Source organism: Lynx rufus, unplaced genomic scaffold (assembly GCF_022079265.1).
Source record: "Lynx rufus isolate CCGP_SWC_20201006 ecotype Redwood Valley unplaced genomic scaffold, mLynRuf1.p SCAF_2, whole genome shotgun sequence".
NCBI classification, from domain to species: Eukaryota; Metazoa; Chordata; class Mammalia; order Carnivora; family Felidae; genus Lynx; species Lynx rufus.
The window spans coordinates 192,419,043-192,436,003 of NW_025814834.1; the positions used below are offsets into that span (position 1 = coordinate 192,419,043).

The 16,961-nt window shown below is 42.1% G+C and overlaps 1 protein-coding gene across 1 annotated transcript; it reads right to left on the reverse strand.

Annotated features, from left to right (window-relative positions):
- Window positions 1-315: 315 nt before the first annotated feature.
- Window positions 316-5,980, reverse strand: NDUFS5 (NADH:ubiquinone oxidoreductase subunit S5). The gene is made up of 3 exons (XM_047085165.1): window positions 5,881-5,980; window positions 4,153-4,370; window positions 316-539 (listed from the first exon to the last, which is right to left on the reverse strand). The coding sequence occupies exons 2-3, from the start codon at window positions 4,366-4,368 to the stop codon at window positions 435-437; spliced, it is 321 nt and encodes a 106-aa protein (XP_046941121.1). The 5' UTR covers window positions 4,369-4,370; window positions 5,881-5,980; the 3' UTR covers window positions 316-434.
- Window positions 5,981-16,961: the final 10,981 nt, after the last annotated feature.

The following is a 16,961-nucleotide window of genomic DNA, read 5'->3' on the forward strand; positions in this document are numbered from 1 at the left end:
TCATTTTCTTAGCCTTTAAGTTAGATTTCACAGGCCTGAGAGTAAACACAACCATTCTCTCTACTGCCTCCCCCTCCCAGCCCCAGTCTGTGTTGTGTGGAAAATAAACCAGAATGAAAGCAGTAAAGAATACTGCAACTTCTTAAACCAGTTAACATATTTAAAGTAGCTTATACGTAGTAAGCATCATTAAATGCTGCTTATTACTACCTAGATGCTAATTTTTAAGGCATAGCTAGAGGCATTTTTCCTAACTTAAAAAATAGGTTGCAATTTCATTATAGACAAGTATGATCCAAGAGAAAATAGAATAAATAGGATAGAGCAATCCTTTATTTTTAGACACTTTCACAAAGAAGTTTTCAGCAAATGGACTTTCCGGCGGAGAAGAGAAAACATGAAAATCAGCCTGCAGCCATCAGCAGCAGCTCTGCTCAGGGCCTAGGGTCCTCCTTGCCCAAGTGGTGAGGCGGGGGTGTGTACTTCCCTTCCTTTATCAGTTTATCCCGCTGCCTCCTGATGTCACTCAGACGTTTCATCTGTCAAAGGAAAGAAGTATTTAAACTAGGGGGAAATACGCGCCATAAAGTTGAGGGCTAGAGAAAGAGACTGAAAATTGGTTTCATTTTTAAAACATGGAAGCTTTTCATCTTAGCCTTGGAGATGAAACCCTTCTTTAAAGAAATAACTTGAAATCACTTCCCAAGCTTTAACCAAATTTCTGGTGTGAATAATAATATCTCCTTTAAAAATAATTAAAATGTTCCTGTTGTATACAGGAATACAGGTATTTACAAAAACAATAATAAAACATCACAAATCTAAGAGGCATATTTGTGCATACTTAAATCCTTAAAATATTGAAAGATGAGATCAGCTCACAGCTGATACACTCCTGACCTATGTGAAATTTGTACTGCTGCTGGTGACTGTTCACTGGGTGTGAATGAAGCAGAAATAGCTGATACGAGGTTTCTCGTTACCACACCGAAATAAAGACCTGATATGTTCTCCGCTAATAGTCACTACCAAGCCCTGAGTTCTGCCTCTTCCTCTCAGGTAGGACACTGGTTGCTTCCTAACCAAAGAAAGCCATGCTATACAAGACCGTATAAAGGCTGTAATTCACATGGATTCTTTGACACAGAAAATACACTCACTGATCCTGACTGCATTACTCCCCTGCTCAAAACCCAATGACTTCTCATCTTACTGAGAAAACAGCTGAATCTTTCCTTATAATGCCTTACTAGGCCTACCTCTGACCTTATGTCTTAATGCTTTCCCTCACTCTCGCTGCTCCAGCTCAGGGACCTTTGCACTTGCTCTTTCCTCTAATCAGAATATTCTTCCCTCACATCCACATGGCTCACTTTCTTGAAGTCTCAAAGGTCTCATATCATTGAGGTCTTCTGTGCCCACCCTCTTTAAAAGAGCATCCACTTAGGTCCCACAGTGTTTTCTTTCTTTCTACTTTATCTTCCCCACTGTACTGATCAACACCTGACACTATTGTTTTGTTTTTTTTTTTAACTTGTTTGTTAATTTTCTGACACCCCATATAAGCTCCTTTAGAGCAGGAACTTTTTGCTGTTTTGCTTATCGTATATTCCTAGCACCTACGATAGTGCTTCAATAAATAATTTTTTGGTAAGTTTTCACAAAGGTATGAAAAATTAGTATATTCAGTTAAAGACTCCATTAACCTTAAAGAATCAGTCAGGGTTTAACTTCAGCAGAAATAACTCTAGGTGTCCTAAATACTGACATAAACATTAGCATTTTGGGGGGACAAAACATGAGACTCTTAAATACAGAGAACAAACTGAGAGTTGCTGGAACGGCTGTGGGTGGGGGGATGGGCTAAATGGGGAAGGGGCATTAAGGAGGATACTTGTTGGGATGAGCACTGGGTGTTACATGTAGGGGATGAATCACTGGATTCTACTTGTGAAATCATTATTGCATTGTATGCTAACTAACTTGGATGTAAATGAAAAAGTATAATAACAAATAAAGGAACAAATTTAAAAACAAAAAAATTAGCATTTTAAAAAGATTGCATTCGTTTTTTTAATTCCGGTATTGTTAACATAAAAGACTGTATTCTTTTTTTTTTTTTTAATGTTTATTTATTCTTGAGAGAGAGACAGAGCGTGAATAGGGGAGGGGCAGAGGGAGAGGGAGACACAGAATCTGAAACAGGCTCCAGGCTCTGAGCTGTCAGCACAGAGCCCGACGCGGTGCTCGAACCCACGAACTGTGAGATCATGACCTGAGCTGAAGTCAAGACGTTTAACTGACTGAGCCACCCAGGCGCCCCAAAAGACTGTATTCTTAACATTTCTGTATTAAAGAACCTCTCAACAGAGGACTAGTCATGATTGAGCTATTACAACAACTAATGTCCAACCTTTCTCTGAGTATAACAACTTAGTGTTGTGGATGCAAACACAGGCTCTGGAGCCAGCATTGCCAGGTTCAAATCCCAGTTCCACCACTTACCAGCTATATGACCTTAGGCAATGGCCTTGATTTTTTGGTCTTGCCCCAAGTTTTTAATTGTATAGTGGAAAAATTATAGTAATGTATCTCACAGGATTATTGTGTGAAATAAATCCGCTATTACACGCTAAGAACTTAGAACAGTGCTTGATTCTAATTCCCTGATTCATTAGCATCTTCACTTAGGGCTAAGCATCTAGTCATTTAGGGTGACATCTAAAATAGTAATGGATCTATTTACAAATTCACAGGATGAGTAAGTGACCTGAGAGCAACTCTTTAATATCTCCAGATAAGGAAACCAAGACCAAAAAGGGAAGTGACTTGCCCAAAGTCACAAAACTAGTGATGGCAGAACCAGTATCAAAACCCAGCTCTCAGGGCTCCTGGGTGGCTCAGTTGGTTAAGCATCTGACCTGATTTTGGCTCAGGTCATGATCTCACAGTTTGTGAGATCAAGCCCCACAGCAGGCTCCATGCTGTTATCTCCTTGCTGGTTGGGATTCTCGCTCTCCCTCTCTCTCTTTCAAAATAGATAAACATTAAAAAAAGAAAAAAGAAATTAAAAAAACAAAAACAAAAACAACCCAGTTCTCCTCTCAATCCAATGTTCTTCCACCTCACCACACTGCCTTCTTTTGGTGTAAACTTTACATGTAGAGTAGTCTTAATCTGAGCAATGAATAACTGGGGCCCACAAGAAGAGAAGTTAAGACATATTGTGAACAAATAGCTGGTAGGTGGCTAACCACGACCCACTCACTGTCCCTCAGTAATATTACAATATTACTCATTTAATCATCGATATCCCCACAGTGAGCAATACAAAATACCTGATACCCTCTAATTCCTTCCAAGTTTGGAATAGCACATGTTAGAAGATAGGAAATTAAAATTTTTCTGATACAGACAACTTTAACTAAAAATCTAAACCGCCTTCCTGAACTCCAAGGAGTTGGGAGTCATAAAAACGTTTCTATTTGTTTTATCTGGAGCGCAGAAATAGGCAAAATAACAGGCCATACCCAAAGATTTCTTCTCTAAGGGAGAACAGAGGCCTATATGTGATGGAGCTCATGCAACTCTTGAGGAGGTAGACATCATGCTGTCAACATCCTTTCCCCCTGCCTCTTTGGTCAGACTCACCTAAAGCAATCTCATTAACACGTCCATCTTGCCCAGAATAGAAATTAATCCAGAGATTCTTATATCACATTCAGTGTAACAGACCTGTAGGGTTTTACCTTCTTCTCCAATGAGGGTTCAATGCATTTGAAACATTTTCATCCAGAGATGTTCACGGACAAACAACCAAGGCTGGTTGATAACTTTTACTTTATAACCTACTGCAAAAATGGGAATACGTACACACATGCGATTTCTACCCTGGTAGCTACAGGAGGGTACAATGCTAAGGAAAATATGTCAGAAGATGAGGAAGAACACTGAGGAACAAGAGACAACCCCCCTCAGATCGGAAGGCAATTAACTTCCTTGACATGGTACCTACATAGAGAAAGTGTTTTCACCACAAAAGTTTTGCCAATTCACATTGGTCAAGCCATTGCCAACGACCAATTAAACACACTTAAAGGTAGCCCCAAGAAACAAAGAAATAATTCACATCCCGTCTCCACCACTCCTCACCGTTTTCTGCCGAAGCAGACATTCTACGAAATCATCATATTCTATCTTGCACTCTTTCTCTGCACGGATACCACCAATTCCATGCGCACATTCTATCCATTCTTTTTCAAAAGCATGGCATCGACCTGGAATCTTGTGAGGCTGCTCAGCACTTTGGATTGTCATCCACTGATCTAAGTTAAGGCCCAGCCTTTTCTGCACATCAAAGAAAGGCATGGCTGAAATGGAAGATAAAAAAGAAAGAATGCCATAAAAGTGCAATCAAATGAGAAATTTCTAAGAAAAATGAGATAGTTAATTATGACAAACATCCCTTTAGAAAGCTATGTTACGCTATTCTCCCAACATAATCTCATTAATTTTTTTCATTTGACAGGTTCTTCCAGTTTATAGTAGATAAGCAATATCTTTGTTTTCATAAAACTCAGGGGGAAAAAAACCACTAGAACTAAAAAGCAATGCATAAAAATCAACTCTGTATTGATAAGGTCATTTTATTTTGATAAGGTCATTTTAATCAAAAAGAGTGTTTATGTTTTGACTCAAGAATCCCAATTCTTTAAGACAGGTCTGAAGAAATTAGCTGAAAAAGAACAAAAAAGCCCAAGCACAAAAACATCTTTTTTTTTTTTTTTTTTTTTTACATTTTTCTATCTGTAGCAACTGAGATGACAATTCTGTGACGTCATCCTGAATCTGGTGTCCCTCATCTGTGTTCACACAGCATCTCAACTTTCCATAAGAGTACTTTTCATGCCCCTGTAATGGATTATTAACTTGAATGTCTCCCACATTGCAAAATGAGTGCTGTGAGTGCGGGGATCAAGTAAGGGCTCAGTAACTGTTGAAAAAAAATGAAATTCAAACAACTTAAGTGTGCAATAGGGAAATGGATAATTAAATCTAGTAAGTACCCGCTTATTAGAATATGACAGACAACAGGAAAAAAGGATAATATACACAGAACATATATTTTAATGTTAAATGATAAACGGTCTACGGAGTCAAAGAAAAACTGCAAAAGATTGGAAGGAAGCACAAAAAAATGCCAATAAAGATTTACAGGTGAATTTCGATTTTATGTTTTCTATCCATTCTTTCATTCTATCCAGTACCGTTCCAGATAGTGGAATGGGGGTAAAGCAGCAGCTGCAACGTAAGCACTAGATTGCAGACACGGAAGGAACTGGGAACCCAAAGAACAAGAGGGTAAGAGCTGGAAGGAGGAAGCACCACTCTGCCTAGGAGACTGGAAAATGCCTTTAAGATGGGTTGAGTTTTGCCAAGTGAAGGTCAGTGGACAGAGTATTCCAGTAAGGCACAGCACGAGTTACAGCCGGAGGTGTTGGGTATGCCCTGGGGGACACCGAGCACCCAGGAGTGGCTGAAGCGCGGAGCTCAGAGCGCATGTCGGGACGAAGAACGAAAAGGCGCTGGAGGGTGGCGCGGCCGTTATCACTCAGGGCCTTGAAAACCAGGGTAAGGTGGGTAGACTTGGGGTTAAGAAACAGAAGGCCAAAGCATTAGTCCGGCAGAAATCCGAGAGAAACGCGGTCTACAGACTTCGGTGACCCTGCCTGTGGGCGTAGGGGCCTGGGAACCCAGAAAACACGTTCAGAGTTCGGGCCTGGGACAACACACACCCAGGAAAGCAAGAGGAAATTCGTTTAGAAAATCTCGGAATAAATCTCTTTGCCTAAACTACCCGCAGACAAACGCAGCACCTACCGCCCAGCTGCGATGCCCTTGTCTCCTCGCTGACCGCCGCTACCGGATGATCTGAGAGCGACGCAGAGGCCTGCCGCAAAGGACGCCCGCAGTGCGACTCTTGCAGCGCGACTGCGAGGCCCAACCTTCTCTCTGCAGTTGCGCCCGGAAACCATAGAAACCAAGCCCCTGGGTCTGCGCCTGCGCGGTCGTGGGCTCTGATGATACGGACCAGGCATAAAGTGACCCTCTCTAGATGACCGCTTTAGAGACTGCCTAGCGGTTAGTGTGTTCCTGCTGCCTGCTCAGCCCTGTGACTAACACCCTCACGACAGCTCGGATTGGTGAGGGACTTGACCAAGGCCACAGTACAGAAAAAGCATGCCTTCCCCATCCCCATCCCCGCCGGTAGTAGTTAAGGCCTTGCGCTGTGGATTAACGCTGGGTGGATTCAAATTCTAGCTTCACCATTTCGGTGCGACTCTAAGAAAGTGCCTTAACCTTGCAGTGCCTCAGTTTTCTTATCTTAAGAGAAAAATACCTTGGGGAGCCTGGTCCTCAGTCGGTAAAGCAAAAGACAGCGTCTCAGGTCATGATCTTAGAGTTAACGAGTTCCAGTCCTGCGTCTGTCCTGACAGCTCAGAGCCTGAAGCCTGCTTCGGATTCTCTCTCTCTCTCTCTCTCTCTCTCTCTCTCTCTCTCTCTCTCTCTCTTTCTCTCTCTCTCTCTCTCTCTGCCGCTCCCCACTCACACTTTGTCTCTCTCTGTCTCAAATAAATAAATAAACATTGAAGGTCAGCCCTTAAAAAATAAATAAAAATATCATCTTAAAAGATAAAAGTACCTACAGCCTAGGGTTCCTTTGGGGATTAAATGAGTTAAGTGTAAAACAATGAGGCGGTTCCAGGCACATGGAAAGCTCTCCAAGGTAATCACAGTTCTTTGTTATTTTGTTTTTAGTTTTTATTTAAAATCACAGTTCCTTAATATCTCAATTTCTAAAGTTTGCAGATTCGGGGTGCCTGGTGGCTCAGTCGGTTGAGCGTCCGACTTCAGCTCAGGTCATGATCTCGCAGTTTGTGAGTTCCAGCCCAGTGTTGGGCTCTGTGCTGATAGCTCAGAGCCTGGAGCCTGCTTCAGATTCTGTGTCTCCCTTTCTTTGCCCCTTCTCCGCTCATGCTCTGTCTCCCTCTGTCTCTCAAAAATGAATAAACGTTAAAATTTTTTTAAAAAAATTATAAATAAAGTTTGCAGATTCAAGAAAGTGAAAGAGACCGTGCCCCTCCTGTGTTTCAGAACATCCAGTGGCTCTCTGATTACAGCAGGGCCTTGGAAGTGGTGTGTGTGATATGATACACCAGGTGGGAGGGAAGAAAATACTCAAATACTTTTTTAATCTAATCATTTTAATTTCTATTTTTTAATATACTTATTACATAAACTCCATGCCTGAAGTGGGAGTCATGACTCTGAGATCAAGAGTCCCAATGCTCCATCAACTAAGACAGCCAGATGCCCCTTTAATTTCTATTTTTTGATGTTAATCTTTATAAAGTACATAACATTACTGCAGTTGTACATATAAGTAACTTAAAAAATAAGTGTTTGAGGTTTGGGCTGAATATTTATTCTCATTTTAAGTGATGTGCTTTCAAAAACATTTAAAGAAGTCAAGCCTTCCACCCTTCCCAGCCTCATTGTCCAAAATCCTCTGCTTAATCCCCCACCCAAGAGCTTGCTGTTCCATTGTATTCTTGGAAAAGTTCTGCCACCCAGTCTCTGATTTTTCCCCCCTTTCCCCTGGAATGACACTATTCCCACCCTGTCTCCATTTCTACATACCAAATTCTTGCTTTGCTTCAGGATTTGGGCATAAGTTTTTCCCCAAAACAGGTGAACTGCCTCCAAGTCCCAGGAGTACCCACTCTAGAGAAAATTCCTAAAGTCTCACAACTTAATTGGTTTCTTTCAAGCATTCCAATTCTCCCTCTGCTCCCCCTAGCCCATCAGATATATATATCCCCCCCAACTGAGATCAGAGTTTCAATTCAACTGGAATCTCCTGAGCACCTAACGCATGTCCAGCAGAATACTGGAAGATTATGGAATTAATCATTCGTGGCCCTTGCCCAGAAAATAGTGGAGATAGCAAGATGCTACTGATAGCCACCCCACTTTCCACTTCTTCCACTTTCTTGTTTATATTGGTGGCATCTTCCTGGTCATTCAGACAGGAAACTCTGAAGTTGTATTTTGCCTTTGCCTCAACTTTCATCCAATCTTTCATTAATTACTGGCCGTTAATTCAAATACTCCTTCAACAGGTTGCCAATTTATTTCTTCCTCTCTGCCTTGCAGCTCCTCACTTCAATCTGTTTTGCACTGAATGTTTCTAAAATACTAATTTCATTGTATCACTCCTCGGATACCAGGCAGGATTAGTACAAAGATGGGTCACTCAAATACCTCCAAGGCCAAACAAAAGTGCACTATAAGGAAATAAAAACAGAAGCACCATAGAAAATGGCAACTGGTATTTGGCTTCAGTTTGACTGATGGAAAGAGTGGTATGGAATGTGACGAACTGGAGAGGGTCTGTCCTGTCTGAAGGCAGCTGCAAGCTACTCTGCTCCGTCCTATAGCTGTTGAAAATATCAGGGCTCCAAATTGTCAAATCTTCAACTTTTTCAAGAGAAGCCAGAAATCTTTTATTGTTTAAATGTGAAAACTACCACTTTCTTGTTAAGTTTATTTATATATTTTGAGAGAGAGAGAGAGAGAGAAAGAGAGTGGGGATGGGAAGACAGAGAGGGAGAGAGAGAATCCAAAGCAGGCTCTGTACTGTCAGCATGGAGCCCACTGCCGGGTCCAAACTCATGAACTGTGAGGTCATGACCTGAGCCGAAATCAAGCGTTGGACGTTTAACTGAGCCACCCAGGTGCCCTGGAAACCTACCACTTTTATTTATTTCTAAATGTTTATTTATTCTGAGAGAAAGTGCTCATGTGCTAGCAGGGGAGGGGCAAAGAGAGAGGGAGAGAGAATTGCAAGCAGGCTCCCCACTGTCAGCGCAAAGCCTGTCTCGGGGCTCAATCCCACAAATTGTGAATTCACGACCCAAGTGGAAATCAAGAGTTAGACGCTTAACCGACTGAGCCACCCAGGCGCACTGAAACCGACCACTTTTAAACTGCAGGGCAACTAATTTTTTTAAGTGCTGGCGCCAAACGAGACCCACATTGGAAATGGCTTGATGTGCCAGATTTCAACCCATGGATAGAGGGAAATTTGAAGGTGGGGAAAAAAATTTACTTGGAACTCTGATGGTTTTTTACATCCAGCCTTTCTCCCTTCTTACCCACTCTCCTTATTGCTGCCAGTTGCTTTTCTAAAACTCAAAACTGATCATTCAAAGATACTTCCTGAGCTCATATCATATACTGTGGGCCTTACTGAGTTCTTGGGACTAAGACACAGAATGATGTCGCAAGTGATAAAGATGGACAAAACAAGGGAGAACGCGAAGTACGGGGACATTCATACTGCTTGGGTTGTGTGTGAGGTGTAATTGTATTCAAGAAAATGTTCAAATTACTGGGTTTGGCATTCAAGATCCCTCGATGATTTCTTCCCATTTCTAAATCCTCAGATACAATTGCTTTTCAACCTCCTCGTATTCTCAGCCATCTAGAATTGCTCTTTCTTCCAAACCTTGTAGGAGCAGTTTCTTCTGCCTGGAACAATTCCACCAGCTCGCTGCCACCTACCCACTGCCTCCCAGGTGAATGCCTAATCTGCCCAGACCATTTAGCGAACATTTTCTTTTTTTCTTTTTTAAGTGTATTTTTTTTCTTTTTTTTTAAGAGAGAGAGAGAGTGGGAGAGTGCAGGCGGGAGAGGGGCAGAGAGAGAGAGAGAGAGAGAGAGAGAGGGAGACACAGAATCTGAAGCAGGCTCCAGGCTCTGAAATGTCAGCACAGAGCCCGATGTGTGGGTCTCGAACTTAGGAACCATGAGATCATGACTTGAGCTGAAGCCAGCCACCCATGCGCCCCTCCAACGTTTTCTGGTGAAAGCTTCCCGAATTCCTCAGGCATTTACTAGGACTTTCTTGAAGTCCCGCTAGCCCTGTAGACTTCCATTGCAGATACTGTTGACTGTTTATACGCCGGCCCCCTCCACTGGACCACGCATATACCTCTGTAACAGCACCGCGCGCGCAAGGGTGCCTGTGACAGGTCTTCCTGTATACACGGCATACATTGGAAAACTACAACTCCCAGAAATCCCACGCCAGAATTGAGCCTGCGCCGTTGCTATGGTGAGTACGCGCGCCCTCCAGGATTCTTTCGCTTTACGTTGTAAGTGACGTAGTTTTCTCTGTAGGGGTCCGTGGTCGCTTCTGTTAGGTGCTCGGTTTTCCTTCCCTTTAACTTGCTCTGCGGATTGTGTTTCGGGGAAGTGTGATTTTAGGACGACGTCAAAGAACTTTATGTGCAGAAGCCTGAGCAGTCCAGTTCTTCCATTTGGTGTTCCGGAAGCCGAGGCGCAGAGACCCAGTGAAATACGACTAGGCGTTCGCTGGGGCGATCACGGCTATTTGTTCTGACCTAGTAGAGCCTTGCTCCCAATTTCATCGCATGAGAATGGCCTGATGACCTAATCTAAGCCCCCGGTATCACCCCTTAGTCATAATCCGAGAAAAGCTTTAACACTACTCTTCGAACATTGGGAACTACATTGGGAACTTCAGGCCTGTATCTGATACCACTGCTACAGTTGGGGAAGACGGTTGGGAAACTCTCCCCCACTCTCACCCTGAAGCCCCCAGCTATGTGATAGATACAAAAGCGCCAATACACAGAGGCTTGCTGGCTTAGTGGGTGGAGCATGTGACTCGATCTGGGCATTGTGAGTTCAAGTCCAACCTTGGGTGTAGCGATTACTACAAAAAATAAAGCGTAGGATGGCTTGTAATATACTGGAAACCAGAGGGATCATTTAGAACTAAAAATGAATGTGTGGACTGAGGGTGGAGAAGATACCAAATTGAAGATGCAACAGGACCAGGAACTAATGAAGCATAACTTTAAGTGGGATGGCTCTGCCAGGTTCATGGTGATAGGTGTAACTTAATATTGGCAAACATTCCATCACTAGAATTAACTCCCCTCATTCGGACATGTAAAGCTGCCCCTTGACTTTAGGTTTCCCAAGTGGTATGATTGCATGAAGAAACCACACTGTTAAGGCCAATGGCAGTAGTCTACTGTACCTGACGTATTTATCATCGTAAGTTAACACACTGGAGGGGTGCGTTGCTGGCTCATTCGGTAGAACAGGAGACTCTTGTTCTGAGGGTCATAACTTCAAGCCCCACATAGGACACAGAGCAGACTTAAAATAAAAATAAATGAACACACTGGAGACTGGTTTTATAGACCAATACAGATTTATTAGTGAGTCAGCCTTCCTGAGTACAGATCAGGGTAAACTACCTGGAGGGAACCTGCCAGGGCAGCTTAGTCTTCCCCAGGAAACACCCTGATCTCTCCGTCCAGATGCACGACACTTATGAAAGCAAGTTTTATCACATTTCTTCCCATAGACTGTGCGCTTTTCTAGGGTAAGGACTACATCTCTTGTAATCCTGGCTGCAGAGACAGAACCTACCAAAGGCTTAAAATTACTTGATCTGAGAGTCAAAGAAGAGTTTCAGGTAGTGTACTGATTGACTGGAAAAGGGAAGGAGTAGCCACATCATTTAGTCACTCATCATTTAAGGGCCAAGAATAAAGCACCTGGCTGGCTCTTACTCTCAGGGTTGTGAATCCAACACCCACGCTGGGTGTGGAGATAACTTAAAAATAAAAAATAAATCTTAAAGAAAAAAGCCACGAACAGAGAGAGGAGCTCAAGGTGCTGATAACTGCTCAATATAGTGAAAGAGTCATGTAGACAAATAAATGCATTATACAGCTTTATAAAGGCATAAAATGAAGTGCTGAAATGAAGTACTATGTAAGAGTACACCTCCTTAGAACTTCCTTACAATCCAACTTAGGGACCTAGTTACTCACATTACCGTTTTATTTCTTTGAACACTTTATTATTATTTTTTTAAACATTTATTTTTGAGAGAGAGGGGTGGGAAGGGGTAGAGACAGGAAGACAGAGAACCCGAAGCAGGCTATGTGCTGTGAGCACAGAGCCCAATGCAGGGCTCAAACCCACAAACTGAGATCATGACCTGAGCTGAAATCAAGAGTTGGCCACTTAACCAACTGAGCCACCCAGGCACCCCTAAACACTTTTAAATCTTGGATTAACTTGTTTTACTAGTTTGCCTGTTTTACCTCATAAGAATATAAGCACAAGACAGGAACCTTGTCTGTCCAGCTCAGTGGTATATTCCTGGTGCCCAGAACAGTACTTGCCAAATAGTAGGTGCTCGATTAACATTTATCAAATGAACAGGTAACTCTGCCTTGAAGAAGGGGGCAGAAAGACAACTGCCACTTGAGTGGGTAATTGTCAAGTAAGGGCTTTAATTCCAGGCAATGGAATGGGAGCACCATTAAAAATGACAGACTGAGTTGGTGCAGGGGACATTTTCAGGAAAATTTCTCAATAATCCATGTAAAGTGCTTTTACGAGATAGATTTAAGAGAATCTATGCAAACAAAAAAAACCCCACAGCAGCAGTTATGGAACTGGGCTGGATTAGCTAAGCGAGGGGCAAAGACAAGCCAAACCAAAAGAAAAAGGATCTTTTCAAAGTCTGTCTCTGTGAAGAGGGAAAATGAGACTAGACAGATCCTTCATAAGGATCATGCTCTTCTTTTTAAGTTTATATATTCATTTTGACAGAGAGAGAGAGAGAGAGAGAGAGAGAGAGAGAGAGAGAACAGGCATGCAAGCATGAGAGGGGCAGCGAGAGAATCCCAAGCAGGCTCTGCACTGTCAGTGCAGACCTCAATGTGGGGCTCAAACTCATGAATCATGAGATTGATCACGACCTGAGCCGAAATCAAATGCTTAACCAACCAAGCACCCAGGCACCCCAGGACCATGCTCTTCTTAGCCAGGCAAAACCAGAGCCATGTTTAATCATCCTTCCCAATCAATGTATAGGCCTTTGTTATCTCTAGACCAAAAAAAGGCTCTTTAACTGGTCAATCTGTTCTCTAGTTTGGTATTTGCCCTTCTGTCTTATATTTACTCCTGAATTAGTTTCCCCCAAACTCTCCAGATTCCCACAGATTAACGGCTAAATGCCTACTAGTCAAAACCCTTCATTATCTAGCCCCTACTACCTAGCTTCAAGCTCTCTTCCTGGGATCCACAAGTTTTCTACTTCGACTAAACAAGAATGTCCTCACTGCATACCACCATGAGTTCCCACCACCCAGCCTTTGCTCATTTCAAGCCCCCAATTCCTATTTTTGCCTGAGCTTTATTCATCCTTTGAAAACTTGCTCCAGCTCTACCTCCCCAAATGAAAACTTCTCTGATCCCTATTACTTAGAACCATCTCTTCCTTTCCTTAGTCCATTATCTGTATCATTCACACAACACTTAGCAACTTTTACCTTGCCTTACATTCCTTGCTAGACTCTGACTCTCGGAGGTCAAGATCCGAATGCCTAAGTCATTTATGTATATTAATTCCATACCAGGTATTGTGGATATAAGACCGACTAGGGCTACTTACAAAACCTGTCGGTCTTTAAAAACTCAAATATCTGCCCTTCACAAATAAAGAACTTAGAAGACAACCGTAATGCTTGCCGAAGGATTGGAAAAACACTCAAAGCCAGTATAAACATGTCTTTCCCTACTTATCTTCCATTAACATGAAGGCATGTTGGGTACCAAGCTACATTAAGCACCTTCACCAAAGCTCTGAAGAGACAAAAAAACACAGGAACTTGCACTTCCAGAAATTGAGCATCAGGAAGTTTGGATTAGCCTATTGCTAAGACCAACTAAAAAGCAATTGAAATATAAAAATTATTTTCTTAAAAGCATAAAAAAGGCTAACTAGGTAATAAAGAATTACTGAGCCAAAACCTGAAAACCCAGAAAGCTTACAACTCAAAGCTGTGCTTTCTATTAAGGCATCTGTCAATCTAGAAGACACCCCTGGATACCTGCACTGTACTTTCAGAAGCCTCATGGACTGAAGGGGACAAAAATCAAAACCTAAGACCAGCTAAAGGTGGGAACCCCCATCACAGACTGGGATTTCAAAGTATTACACTTTTTTTTTTTTTAATTTTTTTTTTTTCAACGTTTATTTATTTTTGGGACAGAGAGAGACAGAGCATGAACGGGGGAGGGGCAGAGAGAGAGGGAAACACAGAATCAGAAACAGGCTCCAGGCTCTGAGCCATCAGCCCAGAGCCTGACGCGGGGCTCGAACTCACGGACCGCGAGATCGTGACCTGGCTGAAGTCGGACGTTTAACCGACTGCGCCACCCAGGCGCCCCTCAAAGTATTACACTTTTAAGATACAGGTGAAAACAAAAGTAAATCGGTCTTCACACTGACTTGAGACCTGGTTGTGTGCCATCTGGATGATCTAGGGAACCTCCAGCTTTCAGTATGAATTAAGGTTTGGTAATATTCCCAGGTAAAGGCAACCAGAAATCCTTCTAGAGGTAGATGCCTCATCCTTATCCTGTTTATTCCTATAATTAATTGTTCAAATATAGTATTCAGCTCATAGATAACCTGGCACATGTAGAGACAAGACACTATGAGCAACAATCAGTAAAAACAAGAGACCATTAAGACTTCAGGTACTTAAATTTTAGACAAATTTAGGTAATTTTCCAATCCTCCCTACAATGAAGTGCTAATTATTTGAAAGTATCATTTGGGGTGAGTAGCTGGAGATTTTTCCCTAAGTAAACATGCTTTCTTCCTGAAGGTGTCAACATTATTCAAGGTCCAGTTTAACTGTACCTGTAGACTATAGCATTCTCTGAAGCCATTTTCAAGGAAATAATCACTAGGGCAGCAATCAAGTCACTGTTCCTTAAGAACAACACTTAACAATTTTTAAACCTACGCTATCTTCTGATAAACATAAAATTCCTACACCCACATTTGTATCTCAATTTCAAAATTAACTATGCTAAAAATAAAAGTCATCCTAAGCATCCACCCCCAATAGCATGTTCCCTGTCCCCATCTTTGAGAATCCTTGCTTTGAAAACTTCATTAGCTTTTTCTGTTAAGATATTCACTTTAGCAATCATTTGTAAGCAGAGACTTTTTTTTAAAAAAAAATCATGCCACAACCTGAGGTGTAACTCCCCTAGAGGTAACAAATTAAGGTACTGGTCCACCAATCCATGATGCACCAAGTTTGCCTTGTTTGTGAGCTTTTCAAATGTGTATCAGTGCTACAGTTGCAAGGGCCCACAAACTTTTTTGTGAAGAGCCAGAGAAAGTATTTTCAACTCTGTGGCCCATACTGTTTCTGGAGTTGCAAACTGTGAAAAGCAGCCACAGATGCAAACAAATAGGTGTGGCAGTATTTCAGTAAAACTTTATTCACAAAAACAGGCCTTAGTTTGCTGACCCCTGCTATAGTGAATAACAAAATACAGATTCACCGCAAGGCATTACTGAATTCATTTGTCATTCATCTTTTATTGTTTTCTTAGTCAAACACTTAAAAGTACAAATTCTAATTAGAGAATGTGATATTTTGAGGTTAACAAAGGGCTATTTATTCATACTGGAAAGTTGAGAATTGCTGCTGCAGAAAGGAAGGTTTGGCCTTCAGATCTGATGAAGACCACTGTAAAGAAACCTGCTATTAACAGTTTCAAATGCATATTTTGTGTCCCAGGCTGTGGCTACTTTTTTCACATGGGCTATTTAATTTAATCTCGCATTTGAAAACAAAACCCAATGATGTACATACAATTAACCCTCATTTTGCAGACAAGAAAACTATGGCTCACAAAGTTCAGTAGCTTGGCAAGGCTGACGTAACAAACTAAAACTCTAGGGCTACACACATCCAAAGGCCATTCTTTAACTACTACACAAGCCAACCAATCCTCCCTGGCGGGCAGAGAAGATTCACCACGTTTGAGAGGCTGGCCCAAATTCTTATACTCCCTGATATTGTTCTCCTTGGGGAGCTCTTAACAGTCATCTCCATCTCGGGAACCTTCATCTCCCCTGTACTCCTCTGACCTAAGCATGAACACTTACTCCTTTCATTCCCCTTCAGCTTAAGATTTTACCAAAAGAAGGTAACAAATGGAATTAAAACCAAAAATTTTAACTAGCTCAGTAGATATGGCTGTTCTGAGACCACAGGTCTTGGCCCATTGTTATAGATCTCTGTAGATCAACTTCTTCCCTGGACACTGACCTACCTCCATGGGACAAAGACGCTTCCCTACCTGGCAACGCCAGTGTTTAATAAGCTCTAGAAATCAAGCTCTGGAGAAAAACTCCTTTTGCTACTCTAAGGCCTACATTATAGGTCCTCATTTTCTGTCCTAGGAACTGTCTCTTCTCTGGATAAAACACTAAACAAACATGTCTAGTCCCTTTTGAGGAGATTCTAAAACCCAGCCATGGTGGTCTTACCCTATGGCCCCAAAGGGCAACCATACTGTAACAGCCTAACAACACTGGGTGCAGTGAGAGTGTCTATCAGTTTCCTTATAGAAACTTACCCTACCTCCCAGCCAGAAGTATTTAGTGGGAACGGGGCTGACACTTGCAACAGTGAGCGAGCAAGCATGTCACTGATTACACTGATTCTGTAACAATACTTCAGTGCAGCAGTATTCCCTATTCCTGATCCTCCTTTCAGGACTTTTCATGGCTCCCAAGGCTGCCCTACCCTTGTTTTGGTGTGACTATCCCACTGTAAGGCCACTCCCATGACAGCCACTGCTATGCTCCTCTTCCAGGAACAAGTAACTACCCTGGAAAAAGAAGAGATGAAACAAACTACCCTTCAAATATGAAGTAAAATAGTGCTTTAATTATTAAAAGATCACTAATGGGCTTTTTAAAAAGTCTATAAATCTTAAATGTAATGTTTTACTGGGGAAATGGTTAT

Excerpts from the sequence above, each read along its gene's own strand:
- NDUFS5 (XM_047085165.1), bottom strand. The coding sequence starts at position 4,368 with ATGCCTTTCTTTGATGTGCAGAAAAGGCTGGGCCTTAACTTAGATCAG. Across the intron at positions 540-4,152 it reads GTCTGCTTCGGCAGAAAACG|ATGAAACGTCTGAGTGACAT; the intron begins GTGAGGAGTGGT and ends TTCCTTTGACAG.